At 33.1% G+C, this 15,930-nt stretch overlaps 1 protein-coding gene across 5 annotated transcripts in view; it reads right to left on the reverse strand.

The window, feature by feature from the left end:
* Window positions 1-15,930, reverse strand: part of GALNT13 (polypeptide N-acetylgalactosaminyltransferase 13) — a 595,812-nt gene that overhangs the window by 209,072 nt on the left and 370,810 nt on the right. For 4 of the 5 annotated variants that reach the window (XM_003274969.4, XM_030795859.1, XM_030795860.1 and 1 more), the window contains exons 7-8: window positions 15,337-15,507; window positions 2,106-2,223 (exon numbers count right to left, since the gene is read on the reverse strand). In XM_003274969.4, coding sequence (XP_003275017.1) covers window positions 2,106-2,223; window positions 15,337-15,507 — 289 coding nt within the window. The remainder of the gene's footprint in view (window positions 1-2,105; window positions 2,224-15,336; window positions 15,508-15,930) is intronic. The other variant, XM_030795862.1, reaches the window with a different exon arrangement.

A 15,930-nucleotide genomic window follows, 5' to 3' on the forward strand; every position in this document is an offset into this window, starting at 1 on the left:
AAACCTCCTGTGTCATTTTTGAGGGATTTGATTATTCTTACAGCCCCTAGCTGCATTCCTTCTGTACCCCTGGTATCTGCATCACCTATCATATCCTCAAGTCTTCCTTTTTGTACATTTATACCTCTGTTACATTTCCTGATCAGGTCCTCCTTGTTTATCATATTATTCCACTAAATTCTTTCTGAATTCTACTTTCAACCAGTTAGATAAAGAGCGTCCCTCCAATCTGGGAGATATGTGGTGAAAGTAAGAGGAGTACATTGGCAGAAAATCAAGCTTAACAGGTAGGGAGGAAAGAGGTGAATTCTAATTGTAGGAAGACAAGAGAAAAAGTAGCAAGAGGATCCTATATAGTAGCAGTATTTCTGTGTTATTTCTTACATAACCCAGCATAGCACCCGAAGAATATCGGTTAATGAATGAGTAAATTCTCTCATTATTACTTCTAAGAATAGAAGCAAATTATTTCTAAACTTTTGAGTATACTGATTTTCTTTTCTTTTCTTTTTCTGTCACCTCTTATTTCTTTCACCATGAGAACCATAACAGGTTTTTAGGTTCTCAAATGTCCTCAAAATTTCTGCAAAGATTTACTGTCCATGGACCTGAAGGCAAGAAGATATTCCTGAGTGTGGTGCTGAGTTTGGTTTGGCAAGTTTCATGAGAATATAAGCATATAGACAAACGCAAAAATAATAAAATTCCATTAACTAAGGTTTGTCTCAGACATCTGGCTATAAGGAAAGTTTACAGGCAAAATAGTAATATAACTAGGCCATCCTACTGATTTTAAAATAATTTATCCAAGATCCACTGAATTCGACAGTAGAGAAATTCAAGGTAACTCATTCTCAAATTTTAACATTTTCTTACACAACATCACACATATTTATATTATGATAATGAAAAACAAACTTTACTTTTGAAATGAGAAATTAAAAGGCATAACTTTTAAACTTCATAGATAAGTATATCTAAACTCTAATAATTTTATTGTACAAATATTTTGGGTAAAATGATGGAATGTTTCATATATTTTACACTGAAGCTGGGTGTGGTGGCTCATGCCTGTAATCGCAACTCTTTGGGAGGCAGAGGGGGGTGGATTGCTTGAGCCCAGGAATTTGAGACCACCCTGGGGAACATGGCAAAACCCTGTCTCCACCAAAAATAGAAAAAAAAAAAAATAGCTAGGAGTAGTGTTGCACACCTGTAGTCCCAGCCACAAGGGAGGCTGAGGTGGGAGGATCACCTGAGCCCTGGAGGTCTAGGCTGCAGTGAGCCCTGAAATTGCGCCACTGTACCACTCCAGCCTGGGTGATGGAGATTCTGTCTCAAAAAACAACAACAACAATAACAAAAAAAAACACACAAATAGTTTACACTGAATTTCAGGTAGAAAAAAAAGCAGTGATTTGAAAAACAAAACCACTATGTTAGTGCTTATCAATTTCTTAGCATGAAAGCAAACTTATGTGTTGATTTTTAAATTTTTTGAATATAACAAAATATTATTTAAATTATTATTAAACATTTCCTAATAACATATTTGTAAGGACTTATTCCTCAATTTTTATTTACTTGGAAGGCCATTTATTAAATGAAGTTGCTTTATTCAAACTGACTTATCCAACAATAATGTTAGTGAAAATGGTCATACTACTTGCAGAATTATCCAAATTCATTTGACCACAGTTCATTCTTAAAGTTTTCTGAGAACAACCTCAGGCAGTAGTTGCAAATTCAGATTACATAAATACTTCCAAGTTTCAGTTCAAAAACACAAAGTGATTTTATAGAGTAACACTTTATTAAAAAATAAAACCCTTCTTTCTTTCAGCAATTGAAAGTCCTAACATATTTTTACTGTGAATAAAAACATTATTTTTGAAAACAAAAATTACCTATAATTTCCCATTTAGAAGTAAATATTGCATGCAATAGGACTCTGTCAAATCTTCTAAATATGTATTAAGATGACCAATTGATCAGTAATTTGCATCACTTAGCAAAAATGATTTGACAGTAAATTACTGGGTCTGGTATGTGCATGCTACAGCATTGTATGTTCAGCATCAAAAAATAAAATGAAATGCAATTACCCTAAAAGACATTTCAAGATTCTCTCCACCCCAGATATCCATTCCTGCATCGTAAGTTCCTATCTCTTCAAAGTAGTTTCTGTCAATAGAAAATAGGCCACCAGCCATAGTAGGGGTCCTAGTTGAAAAAAAAACAAAAAGAAAAGAATATCTTTTGAAAACAATGTGTGGAGTTTAATGAGACTGTAGCACATATTTTTGAGACATTCTAAATATTTAAAAAATCTCAAATTAAAAACACAAAGTCAAGGTGTAAGAAGTTTTAAAATTAAGAAATAGCATTTTTTCACATTTTCTTTAAAACTCAAATTAGTTTTTGTTTTTTCATACAGGTGATCAAATAGATAGATGAAAGTGACACTGGCCATGGAAGACTGGTATTTCTATATTCCCTCTGAAAATCACAGTGAAGAGAGGTTTCTGCCCTTTGCACTGTCCTTGAAGTGGTTAGCTGGTCATGAAACTACCAGGTGTCAACTTAGGTCACATAATGTAAATCATTTTTATGTAAACTCCAGAAATCTGTGGACGTGGTTTCACTATGAAAAGATCCATAGCCTATTTAAAAATGAAAAAAAAAATAAATTCTATAAAATGTTTATAGAAAATAAGTATCTAGTGATAGTTACAAAGGTATTTTTTTAACATAAGGGCTTTACATCTAATTGTTTATTCTTCTCTTTACTAATTAAAATGATAGAATTAATCATCTAATTCTATGGATAAACATATATCCCATAGGATTTATGGGATTTCTGTTATTCAGAGGTTTGAAAGGACACTTCGAAGGGATTCTAAAACTTTTTTCTAGGAATAAATGCCTTTTGGTTTCACATTCAAAATTCCTCTATAGGAGCTGAGAAGTCAGATGTGAAGTTTTTAAAAGATTAATTAGTTGATAATTTAAAAGACAAAGACAATGGTTAATGAGTGAGCTACACAAGTCTTTCTATATATAAGCAGTGCAAATCAAAGTTTAAAAAGATTGTAGTTGTTCACAAATAGATCCATACTGGCAATGATGACTTTTGAATGTTAGTTGTAATATAGTGGTTTGCAACCTTTAAAGCACAATAGCAATACCTGAGCCACCTTTAAAAAAAGGATGGGCATGTTTAATTTCCACCCTCCACAGATTTAGATTTAATTGGCTTGGGGTGGGGCCTGACTTTGGTATTATATAAAGTTTCTATGTAATTCTAATGTACTGCCAAGGGTGAGGAACTGCTATAGAAACTTAGATTTGGAATGCTCATCCGAGTAGTCTGTGAGGCTGTTAAAAACCAAATGTTTTGCTTTTGTCAAAATTATATTCTCCTCTGCCAAAGGTTATGCTCATGTTTTAATTAAACCAAATTGTTCATTGAAAAACCACCAAATAATATTGTACTTGGACATCTACCATATTACAAAGTTCTCTATTTCTCCCAGTGCTCTCACTGCTTTATGCTCAGGTAATTAACTGTCCATCAGTTGGAGTAGCAGAGCCTTGCTTAGTCTCAGAGCTATTTTATTACTTTTCGTCTTGCTGAGTTCCTATCATGAACAGTATCATTGACCTTCTGAGTTATAATGAGAAACACTAACAAAGCTAAACAGATGGTAATTAGGAAGTAGCCATGACCCTCACCTGATGTGGGTTTTGGAACACTATGGCAATAACTATATAAGATATTACAGTGCTGGAGACTCTATTTGATAAAATTAGGAACTAAAATTGCTGCAATTATCCTATCATAATGTAACCACATGCTTAATATTGTTAAGTGATGCATTTTTAATGATCAGTTCAGAGTGCCTATATACTTATCTACTTACTGATAAAGTACTGGCACATTTTAATTTAAATAACATGTACTGAATTTCGGCTTACATTTGGTCATCATTCTTATACGTGAGAAATGTATAAGTGGCTATTTATACTATTGAGAAAGACTCAAATAACTTTTACGTATGCTTGAAAATAATAAAAATAATAAGATAAAATTACAATTCTTCAAGAAACTCCTGTATTTTCTGAAGACAGATACTCCTGGACAGTTTTTTTTCTGTTTGCAATATCAGTTAGCTCTCTCAGATTGGAGCCTGTGCCTTATAATGTTTAATACCTACAGCCATAGCCAATGTTATGTAACACTTTCTGTTCTAAGTTAACTGCCCTGTAATATGCTTAACAAAATATTTACTTATGCCCGTGTGCACCTTAAGTGTTCAGAGAGTCTAGAAAATGAAAAATCTTGATTAGGGTTAAATTAGCTGAAATTATTTGCTTTTCAAGGTTGTGTCTAAACAATGTCAAACCAAACAACCAATATAATCAATTGAACCAGAGGGGAATAGTCAGCTCAATGACTGTGAACACTACCTACCACACATGGTAAGTAGGAAAGATTAACTAACAGAAGTAAAGCACTTAACACCGTTCTCAACACATAATCAACAGTTAATAAGGGTAGGTAATTTATCTTTGTGTTGTTGTTATTGATGTTAATCATTGAAGCAAAATCCTTGCTGTCCTTCATTTAATTCGGGCTCCTCTCTCTCTATATACCCTCACTTTAGGTTTCAAAACCATTTGGAACTACCTCATATCCAAGATGTTGACTGAAATTTGCCTCAGAGCATAACTTCTTACTCTTTAACCCCTCCTATTTTCATAAGAAGTCATTTTATCCTTCATTGGTGATTATGGTTCCTTAGTTAATCCATAGTCTCACATTAACAACAACTTTCAGGAATTTCTTCTTCCCTTCTTCCAATCCATTTCCAAGGCTCTGCCATGTCAGCAAAACACTAGCTTAGGAATCTTGGCTCTCTGTGCTTGCTTTTCTGCAATTTCCAATTCTCTCTCTTGCTTTTTTTGTCTTTAATTTTGGTGCTTGGGTGAATCTACCTTTCACTTCATTTACTTCTGCTATTAAGACACTGGAAAAGTAATAAGATGCGGTTAACTGGTTATAGGACAAGTCCACATTATTGATTCTCTGCTTAATTCACAAACTGCTAACAATCCTGCTCTCTATGTTTATTTGTTTACCTTATTTTTAACTGAGATTTTTTTTTCTTTTTTTGAGACAGGGTATCACTCTGACAACCAGGCTGGAGTGGTGTAGTGGTGCAATCAGAGTTCCCTGCAGCCTCGACTTCCCAGGCTCAGGTGATTCTCCCACCTCAGCCTCCAGAGTAGCTGGGACTACAGGCATGCACCACCATACCGAGCTATCTTTTTGTATTTTTTGTAGAGACAGTTTTGCTATGCTTCTCAGGCTGATGTTGAACTCCTGGGCTCAAACGATCTGCCCACCTTGGCCTCTCAAAGTGCTGGGATTACAGGTGTTAGTCACCACACCTGGCCTGAGTCTTTTCCAAAAGTTTTGGACTCTTCTCAACAACCTGGGGATCAAGGAAATGCATGAAATCTAAATTCTCTCAGTCATGAAATCTAAACTCCTTCAATCTCTAGCTCAACATGTTTAAAAATGTGTCTTCCTCATGGCCTCCTCTCTCCTCTTGTCTCATAGAAAAGAATACCTCCTTTCCTCTCATTGTGGGCTAGCATTCATGCTTGTGGCCTCAACAGACTCCTGACTACTCTTTCAGGCCCTTGCTCATGGACTATTAACATTTATGTTTTATGCCTTGGATTTCTAGATTGTTCCCTTGCGCTTACAAGCCTGCTGAATTAAGTTCTACCCTAAACCAAAAAACATTTTCATTCCACCTTACTACTCTTTTAAACTAGAGACATATATTTTCTATTCCCTTCACTGGTAACCTTCTTGAAAGGATATTTTTTACAGACTCCCTTAACAACTTTTAACCTTCTAACTAGAAGCTAGATCCTGCTCCCACCTCTACAATAAGTTCTTTCTAAAAGGTCCCCATTGATTCTGAACTCCAATAACCTGTCCTTAACTTTTTCCTCTGAAAGTATATAGCACAATTCATCAGCCTTCCTGCTTGAAATCATTTTTGTTTCTAGCTCCCATTGCATTGTTCTGTAGAGGTTTCCCTTCTACTAATTTGACTGTTAATTTTATGATTCTTATTGATACCCCCTTCCTCTCCTTTTTCCTTGCTATCAGACTTTGGACAAGCTCTTAGTTTCGTATCTATCACGTGGGTGCAATATACCATTATAATATTATTTTGTGGATATATTCATTTAATAATTCCTTCTCTCATCTGAAATGTAGTCCTCCCGAGGGTCTCTCAGGGGCACTTTTCTCTTTCTATGCTCTTTGTCTGGGTAAGATCAGATCATTCATCACATACCTTTCACTGTCACCTCTATGGTTCACTCCTAATCTGTGTTTCCATACTTGTTTCCTCTGCATAAGTTGTGCTTTTGCAGTTACTCGCTAGATGATTCCTCCAAAAAACTCCTTTGACTCTGTTCAGTGTGTATATCATAGACCTGAAAATTTGCTACTCATCTGCCTCTCTTTTAATGTCTTATATTTCTTTCCAGTCTCTTAAGATAAAATGAAAAAACCACAATTTTTGTGCCTAATTCAATTATTTCCAAAATACTTTTTTTTCTGAAGTATTTTTGACTCATCTCTGTTATCATAGTGACTACTTTTAGTCTTCTACGTTTGCTAATAATGGGGTCCTCTTAGATGCTAAGATGCTTAGATGCTGAGAGGATCTGGATGCCTCTAGATTCTTCTGCTTCTGAAATTTATCCTAAAAACCATAGCCAGATTAATTTCTCTAAATCGATGATCCTCTAAAAATGTTAATAGACGTTCAAAAATCTATGTTAAGGAAATAAATCTAGCTTCTTATCCTGGCATCAGTAATCTAGCCATTTATTACGAGGGATCAAAATAAACAATGGGGCTACCCCACGAGCTCCTCCCAATCCCTTTTAACTATTTCCCTGCATGTAAAGTGTTTGGCTGTTACTGGTAAATGCTTTACATTTTTGTGCCTTGGTATATCTGTTCACATCCATTGGTCACCTGGATTTTTCTTTGAAAACTCCCCTTATATGTTCAAATTTGATTATTCTTAGTCTAATACAAATGTTATACACTCTAGGCAGCCTGCCTTCAACACCACTGCCCCATCCCTCTGCTCCCTCAATCAAGACATATTTTTCCCCTTCCACCTTCTTCTATAAGCCCTTATCACTGTGTATCTCAAGGAACTGTCCAATTCTTATTGTATATAGTATTATATTTATTTGTGTACTTTTCACCACTTCTATAAGCATACCCAATACATTGGTTTAATAGTATTAGACTATTAATGAATATTTACTGAATAAATAACATAAACAAATGAGTAATATATCCCTATAGCCACAGAACAATCTATTTGAAAGTTAAAATTATCTGCAATTTTATTTCTGAAATTCCAAAAATGTTCTTTGCTCACACCTGCTAAATTGATGAGTAACAAAGATGACTTCACTAATTCCAAGATTTTCAAAGACTCTATCATCTAATAGGAGTTTTAGGGGTTGAGTTTGATAGTATTTTATTTATTTATTCAGTTAGTTATACTTTGAGACTGGGTCTCACTATATTGCCCAGGATAATCTCGAACTCTTGGCCTCCAGCTATCTTCCTGTCTCAGATAGGATGACAGGTGCATGCCACAGTGCCTAGTTTCTGATAGTATTTTAGAATTTAAGATATGAAGCTTTGTAACTATGTAAAATAGTAAAAGTCTCAAAAAAGTATGCATTTGGCATGGAAAAATGCTGGAGTTTTTCACCAGAAGTTGGTAAATCAACAGAAATTGTGACAGAATACATTTAATTATTCAGTAAAGCTAAAATGTAATGTCTGTATTTTCACCAAGAAGACAATATAACCTGTATTTCACGCTGGGATAATCACCCTGTATAGAGGTAAGGAGACCCCAAGAGGCAGCCAAATTTAGTTGTTAGAAGTCTGGACTTCATAGCTAGATTGGATTTAAACCCCAGCCCCACAGTGTTTTGACTGTCATTGAGTCACTTAAACTCTGTGCCTCAGTTTCATCACCTATAAAATGTGGATCATGTGAGTTAATATATGTAACAGTCTTGAAACAATACCAGCACAAAGCTTATAGTATACATTTTAGATATTATCTAACAAAAAAGGAGAAACATCTCTGTTTACCAAGATTATAAGTCGCTTCATTTTTATTGTTTTCTGGGTCCAATTAATTTTCAGATATGTAATATTAGAGAGCTCTAAAATCCCTACAGTTTTGGTCAAAAAGTTTAGCTGCAATGTGTTTAAGTGCCTTGTTCAAGGACCCCTAACTAGTTGGTAGCATGGATAAAAAAGTCATCTTTCTTTCTTTCTTCCTTTCCTCTCCTCTCATCTCCTCTCCTCTCCTCTTCTCTCCTCTCCTTTCCTTATCTATTATCTATCTATCTATCTATCTATCTATCTATCTATCTATCTATCTATATCTATGTATCCATCTTCTATCTTTTCCACTCGTCCATATACCTTTTACAGCAAAAGATTTGGGGTAGTTAATTAGAAATACATTTTTCCTGCGGGGGAGCGGTGGCTCACGCCTGTAATCCCAGCACTTTGAGAGGCCGATGCTGGCGGATCACGAGGTCAGGGGAACGAGACCATCCTGGCTAACACGGTGAAACCCCGTCTCTACTAAAAATACAAAAAATTAGCCGGGCATGGTGGCGGGCGCCTGTAGTCCCAGCTACTTGGGAGGCTGAGGCAGGAGAATGGCGTGAACCCGGGAGGCGGAGCTTGCAGTGAGCCAAGATGGCGCTACTGCACTCCAGCCCGGGCGACAGAGCGAGATTCCATCTCAAGAAAAAAAAAAAACAATAATAATAATAAAATAAAATAGTACATTTTTCCTGATTTCAAGCTCCATGTTTATGTACCATGTTTTCCTGTGAATTTTTGGACTGCCCTTCATAAACAGTTTCTCTTAAAGTTCTTGAAACATCATTCCTTCTATTTTTTTCTTTTGATACATCAGGATTCTGTTTAATCTTACTTGGCAAATAATCAAGGGCCTTGGAGGAAAAACTCCTAAGAATGTTTGAGAGACTACAGCTTAGTTCTAGGCTATTATTTATAATGTTCAAATAACACAGTATCTACACCGTTAGTATTTAGATCTGTGTTAATTACATTTTCCATAGATTATAAAATTAATAAAGATAAGTAATAAAAATGAGTTTTTACATTTACAAATATGAGCATGAATAGCTGAAATCTTAACATACGTCTGATTTTTTTAAATTATAAAATCTAATGGCGTTATTAGGTTAACCATTTTGTAGATTTAAGAACCCAAAGGAAATGAAATGCTATGAGTTTCTCTCCTTTCTTCCTTATTCTATGCACTATAACCAAAATAGAAAGCAGAGGAAAGAGAAAGGAAGCAGAGGCACAAATGCTCTTCTATCAGAGTGATGAATAATTAAATGCTGAATGTAATTAAAGTTTTTACTGATAAAAATGGGAAGTTTGGTGGATACCGCACACTATTACAATCATCTGAACCTATATTTGGGTATGAAGATGTGGCTTTCTGTAGAGAAGAAACTGTTACTTTAAGACTTTATGCTGGCTTAGGCTGTAGACATGGAAGCTTACTAAAATCCTGCGAAGTCTATGAAACACAAACAATTTGTGTTATTTTTAAGGAATAAGAAAAATATAATGTTCTGCTTAGTATAGGCAAATGATTTGTTTTGCTGCCAAAGAACCCACTTACCAATAAGCATGAGAATCAAATACTTTAACCTGTGCTTAAACATCTATATTTTCAATAAAGGAGTAGTTATTTTTTTCCCCTAAGTCCTTTTAAATAATTCCTAGGACCTGATAAAACCCTAAGCTTCCACAAAGATGTACAGTAATTGGTGCAAATTTTAATCTTTCATTGTACTTTCATTTCATGCTTATGAGGGATCAAAATAAACAATGGGGCTAGCTGGGATCAGATGTCATAAAATATTTTGGTTACTGTGACAAAATTATTCAGTATATAAATGTAATATTTAACTTAGCACTCTATTACCCTAGTTTTCTTCTCATCCCAACAGGCTGCTAAGAAAGTCTTGCAAATTATCCCCTAAACTATTAGAAAGTAATATAATATAAAAGTACTCTTTCTTTCATAGAATATAGATTCAAATATTTTTATCTGAGGAGATAATTTTTTACTTCTCTCAATCAACATACATTAGATTTTAACAGAAGTAAGCAAGAGCGTTGACTAGTTGAGCATTCCAAAGTTAGTTCTTTCTTTCATTGTTCTGCTCACAATGTTGACCTTTCCCTGTGCTGTTATTGTCATATCTTTTATTTTATAGAAGTGTTTTAAAGGCTTTGGTGGTATCTATTTCTGTTTCTTTCCTCCAATCCAAACGGATATTATGGTTGGATTGAGAAAAGTCTAATACTAATAAAATCTGATTAAATACTGATTAAATTACTGATAAAATACTGATTAAATCTGATAAAAATTAAGAAGTAAATTATTTGTTACTACTAAATATAAGAAACTTTGTCTTATATTTGTATAAGATGTTAAAGAGTAACATCTGTGTTTTTAATTTATTATACTTACTAGTGAAATTATAAATTGATTCAATGATAATATTTTTGGGGAGGAATTAAATTGGCAGAAGGTATCAGGAATATTAAAACAAATTTCATGTTCAAATGCATAATTCTAAAGCGATCACTTTGTATGCAAAAACTAGGTGAAGAAATAATTGATAAAAAAATTGAAGTGCAAAGCAACTCTTGATGAACGTTAGTCAACAAAAAAATAGGGAAACATCGTAAGTAATTAAGACATTAGCAGCCATTAAAACCTATGTGGGGAAAAATTAATGTCATAAAAAAAATTGATGATATATCAACTTTTACATTGTAGAGAAATTGAATAGAAAAGCCTTGGACGAAAATACAACCAAATTCTAAAAGAGATGGCTCATTGGTGTTCTGCTTCTTCATCCTTTTAGGTACTTGTCACATTTATCTTGCAATATATATATATATATATTACATTATCAGATATAATTTAAAAACTAATTCATATCAAAGACATTGCTCATTTCAATATTTTATAGCACTTCATGAGTTAAGCAAAGCAGGGAGAATAATTTTCCATTTTATAGTTGAGAAGACTAGGTAATTTCTCAATTGGAGGACCTTGAAATAAAACCAGATCCTCCAAGGCTAGTTTCAATGCTTCTGCTATGATCACACTAGAATGATAGAGGAGATAATATATGTGAACATTCTATGAGTTTTTCACAATAAAATACAATTATAATCAGAGATACTAATGATGTTATTTGATTTATTTGATCTTCATAAACTCCTAATTCTAATTGAGTGAAAAATAAACGCATGAAATCAAGTGAATGCTAATAAAAAGGAATATAAAATTAGGTATAATAGGTCTGAAATAAAAACCAATAACATTTACTATATCAGAATTAAAAGGACATCTAAAACTCTTTTGTTTTACTTTAGAAATATACTCAACATGGAACTTGAAGTAAAAATGAAGGCAGTCATATTAAAAATATTAATGATGATTAAAGGTAAAAGTCCATAAGGTAAGAGGTGAAGGGTGAAAAAAGTTAAATTCACTTGGAAATTACCAGTAGGTTTTTAATTTAAAAAATCTATTTTAATCAGTGTGAAATTAAAGTGGAAATGAATATCTTTATAATTATTTATTGAGGTTCACTTACAGGGCATAATTAAGAGACTAAAGCAATCAATAAGACTTAAGCCAGGCTCCTTTCTAGAGGTCCACACCACTTTAGTAGTAAACATAATTATTCCTGTACATCCACACTTGGACCATTTACACTAGACTCTTTCCCTCATCCAGCATACCTGTGGCCAGTGCCAGACAGTGAGCAACTTTACAGCATAGGTTGCCTTATCCATGTTTGTATGTGCAGAACTTAGCACAGTGCCCAACAGTTTGTATGCATGGAATACAAATAGAACAGTTTGTATGTTTGTTTTTGTATGGAATCAAACTTATTTCAATAGCCTAAACTAAATCACCTCCCATTTGTATGTGTTAGGAAAAAATGCATAACTCATCCCCAAATTAATTAAATGATCTAGAGTATTATTTGCATTATCAGGTAACTTTGCTACTAGTTGCTTATTCTATTAGGTAATGTATATGCATAGTTACACAGGGGTGATATGCTTGATGAGTTTCAAACTCAGCCATTTCCCAGGCAGTAGCCTCTAAGACCAGGGTCAAAACTTTAAAAGATTATAGCCAGATAAAGACAATCATATAAAGTGGATTTGTTACAATAAATATATTTTCCCTCTTTCCTCAAGACACAGGTGCAGAGAAATATTTCTTCAATTTCAAGAATGATGACAAATGTCAAATGACCCTTAGCCTCAGAGTCAGGAACATAATTAGAAGGAGTTGTGGAGATTGGGATAAGTTTTCATGCCATTTCTACATGGGCAGTTTCTACTAAACTCCACCTGATGGTGCCAGGTAAGAATCCTGGTCCATTGTAGCAAGATCTTCTGACTTATTAGTAGATGGAAATCCAGATTTTTATTTAAAATATCTCATTTTTAAAGTGTTGGTAACTTTTGAAAATGTAAAACACTATGTATGCCAAATAAAACACTTCTACAGAGAATATTTGGCACAAAACCTCCTAGTTTATGACCTCCAGTTTAAAAAGTACTATTTGTTGCACACATAATTGAAATATTCTTGAAAAGTCATATAATTTGATTATTAAATGTCCAGGAAAGTTTACTGATTAAAGGAAATTATATATTATGGATTAAAGGAAATTATATATTACTGATTAAAGGAAAATATATATTCATAATTATGTATATTATTCCATAGTTATAATATGAAAATTAACAAGTATTCCACAAACTCCATTTATTATGAAAATGAAAATATCAAAGCCCAGAAAAATAAGAATGACCATGTTAAGCTTTACTTTAGATGTAGTATAACTGATTTAGGTCACAAGTTCAAGTTGGCTTTCAACGTAAGCAGATGCATGATTGTATTTCTCAATGATGACTAGCCAATTATGGTGACTACAAAGTTCTGTTATAACTGACATTTTAAATGAAGCATTCCACTAAGAAAACTAAAATTTCAGCTTCATTTTCATCACTTTAGCTATTCAAATTCTGTTAATCAAGTAGGAAAAAAATTGTCTTCAACATCTAGAATGATTTATCTGTTTGTATGAATGTGAGAAAAATGATCACATCTTCAAGCAATAGATTACAAGTAGAAGGAATGTTCACATTACAGCTATGCTGATGAAAATTACCTGCAGGCTGTTACAACTGAACCCATGAATTAATTAACCTTTTGCCACAAAAATCTAGAAACTTCAGCAAAGACTGAGGTTTCTCTGTTTCTCTCGCTTCAGCTTCGTCAGCATGTTAGAAAATAAAATAATGTGCAGCTACTGAAGCAAACAAAATATACTGAGATTTTATCAGTTCTCATATTACTGCAATACAGCCACATAAATTATGGTTAAAATATAGGAAGTTAGATGATTCATCTTTTGTTTTAGTTAATGAAATATGAGTAACAATGATTGATTTCTACATGGATCTTTATTTTATGAATGAGATCAATAATTTCTTACTGTGAATGTTGGCTACCTTTAGTTATCTTCCGTTTGACTCTACGAGAACGTAAATAAAGCATATCTTTTGCCAATGTGTTTTTTTAAATGAGTATAAACATGCCTTCTTATAAACAGCATTTTCAAATGAATAAAAACATTATCTATATGTAAGTGTATTGGTCAAGCATTCTGATAGTTTTCACTTGGGATCTAAAGTTTAAAAATCAGCTAACACTAAATGAAAACAATTTGGGAAAATAGAATATTTAATAAATGATGGTAACATGAGCCACTATATTTTCCCAGTTTGTTAAAGGTAAGTATCAGTAAGACTTGGTGAATTTGAAGATTATACAAGACTTAAGACTACTAAGTTACATTTTAAATATTGACATGATAACTTACATGACTTTATACAAATGTTAGAAGTCACATTTTATTTTTCTCTTTGATGTAATAGATCTCCTTTAGAAGTTAACATCCCTAATATTTAATTGTTCAGTAACAAATACCTTTAGCCATCTCTTCCATTAGCCAATTTTTAGAGTTTAATTTTAATTAATTCATTATATAATTAAGTAGGTGACAATAGATAAGTCATCCCTTCAGTAGGTTACCAGGCATTCTTGTTCCGATCATGGATTTTACATGCAAGTAAGTCTTCACTTAATGTTGTTGCAACTTTAAGTGAAATGACAAACAAAATGTCCTCGAGTAACATCCTTTAGTTCAATGTCTTTCCATTATAAGATTGATGACGGTGTTTTTGTTATTTTGTTTAAAGTTGCAGTTTCCAAGAACCTGTTGACAATGCTAAGTGAGGACTTAAAGTGTATCGTTCTAGAATGTTAGGGTATTTCATGTTCCAAAGGAAGGATGATTTGCCAAATTCATCTTTAAAGAACTAAACTAGTGAATACTTCCCAAAGTATTTTTCAGGAAATCGATTTTTAGTTTCAGGTAAGAGGTCCACAATGTGTTTAAGTAGGAAGATGATACTTTTGTGTTAATAAAGTGGGTAATGCCTATACAGACAATTCGAGATGTATATGATATTTTTTATTACAAGTAAGTGCATATTTTACTTATCAGTATTTCAACTTAAGTAGTATTTGAAGTAATTTGGGACAATAAACCCTTCATAATTTTGAATACATTAATATTTTCCAAATGGACCTATGGAATCTATAAGGAAGATAACCTTTTAAAGGTGGTATATTTAGAATATTTACCAAAACATTTTTGGCTATTTCAGTTTTGAGAACATTTCTATTATAAACCATATACTTTAAGGTAAGACACACATTTACTTGAAGTGTCAAGGCTAGCACATTTCTGTCACATAGAAAATTCACAGTAAATATATTTTGAATATAAGAGTACATAAACTTTCAAAAGATATTTAGCATTTTTGCCAATACTTAAGTTTGTCTATACTAATTTAAATTAGATTTAATATTGTCACTGATCCTTATATGATTATGTAAAGGTCATAATGTATATGTATATTGAATAATAAGGATACGATTAAATAATTAAACATTAGAACAGAAATCTATAATATTCCTTAATTTTTAGGGGAATATACATAATCTTCAAGAGATATGATCTACCTACCTGACAGGTAATGTTCTGTCTCCTTTCCTCCTGTCCATTTCTCTTTGGGGAACAGGATACCAGCGGAAATTCAGTTTCCAGTTAAAACCCCCATAAGTCATGTCTGACCCAGCCATATATTCAAAAGTATCATCACTAATCACATCAATGATAGGGCAGACAACTGTTTTCCTGCAGAGAAATTAAAACCAATTTATAGATACATGATAATTAAAATGTTACATTATCTTCTTCAAACTGATTATAGCTGATATGATGAAATTTAATTATTTTGTTACTTTAATATGCCTTTAGCTTCATTTTATCCTATTAGTCCATGGAATTATTTCCTTTGACTACATATTCCTTACAGTTTACTTTATGCTGTCTTTTGAAATCTAATCAAATACACTAATTGACCTTCAAGTTTATTTCCAAATGCATTCTAAGTACTAACTTAGCAAGATGAGCAGGGTCTATTTTTTATAAAACCTCCACCCACAGCATGATTAGTAGAGCTGCCTTGAGATTATGCATCATTTTAGCTATAACCCATTGAAAAGCAATAGCATTCAGGGAGGGAAGAAGGGATGATGGCAAATTAGATCTGGTAGT

The sequence above is a fragment of the Nomascus leucogenys genome, chromosome 17, assembly GCF_006542625.1.
Source record: "Nomascus leucogenys isolate Asia chromosome 17, Asia_NLE_v1, whole genome shotgun sequence".
Classification (NCBI taxonomy): Eukaryota; Metazoa; Chordata; class Mammalia; order Primates; family Hylobatidae; genus Nomascus; species Nomascus leucogenys.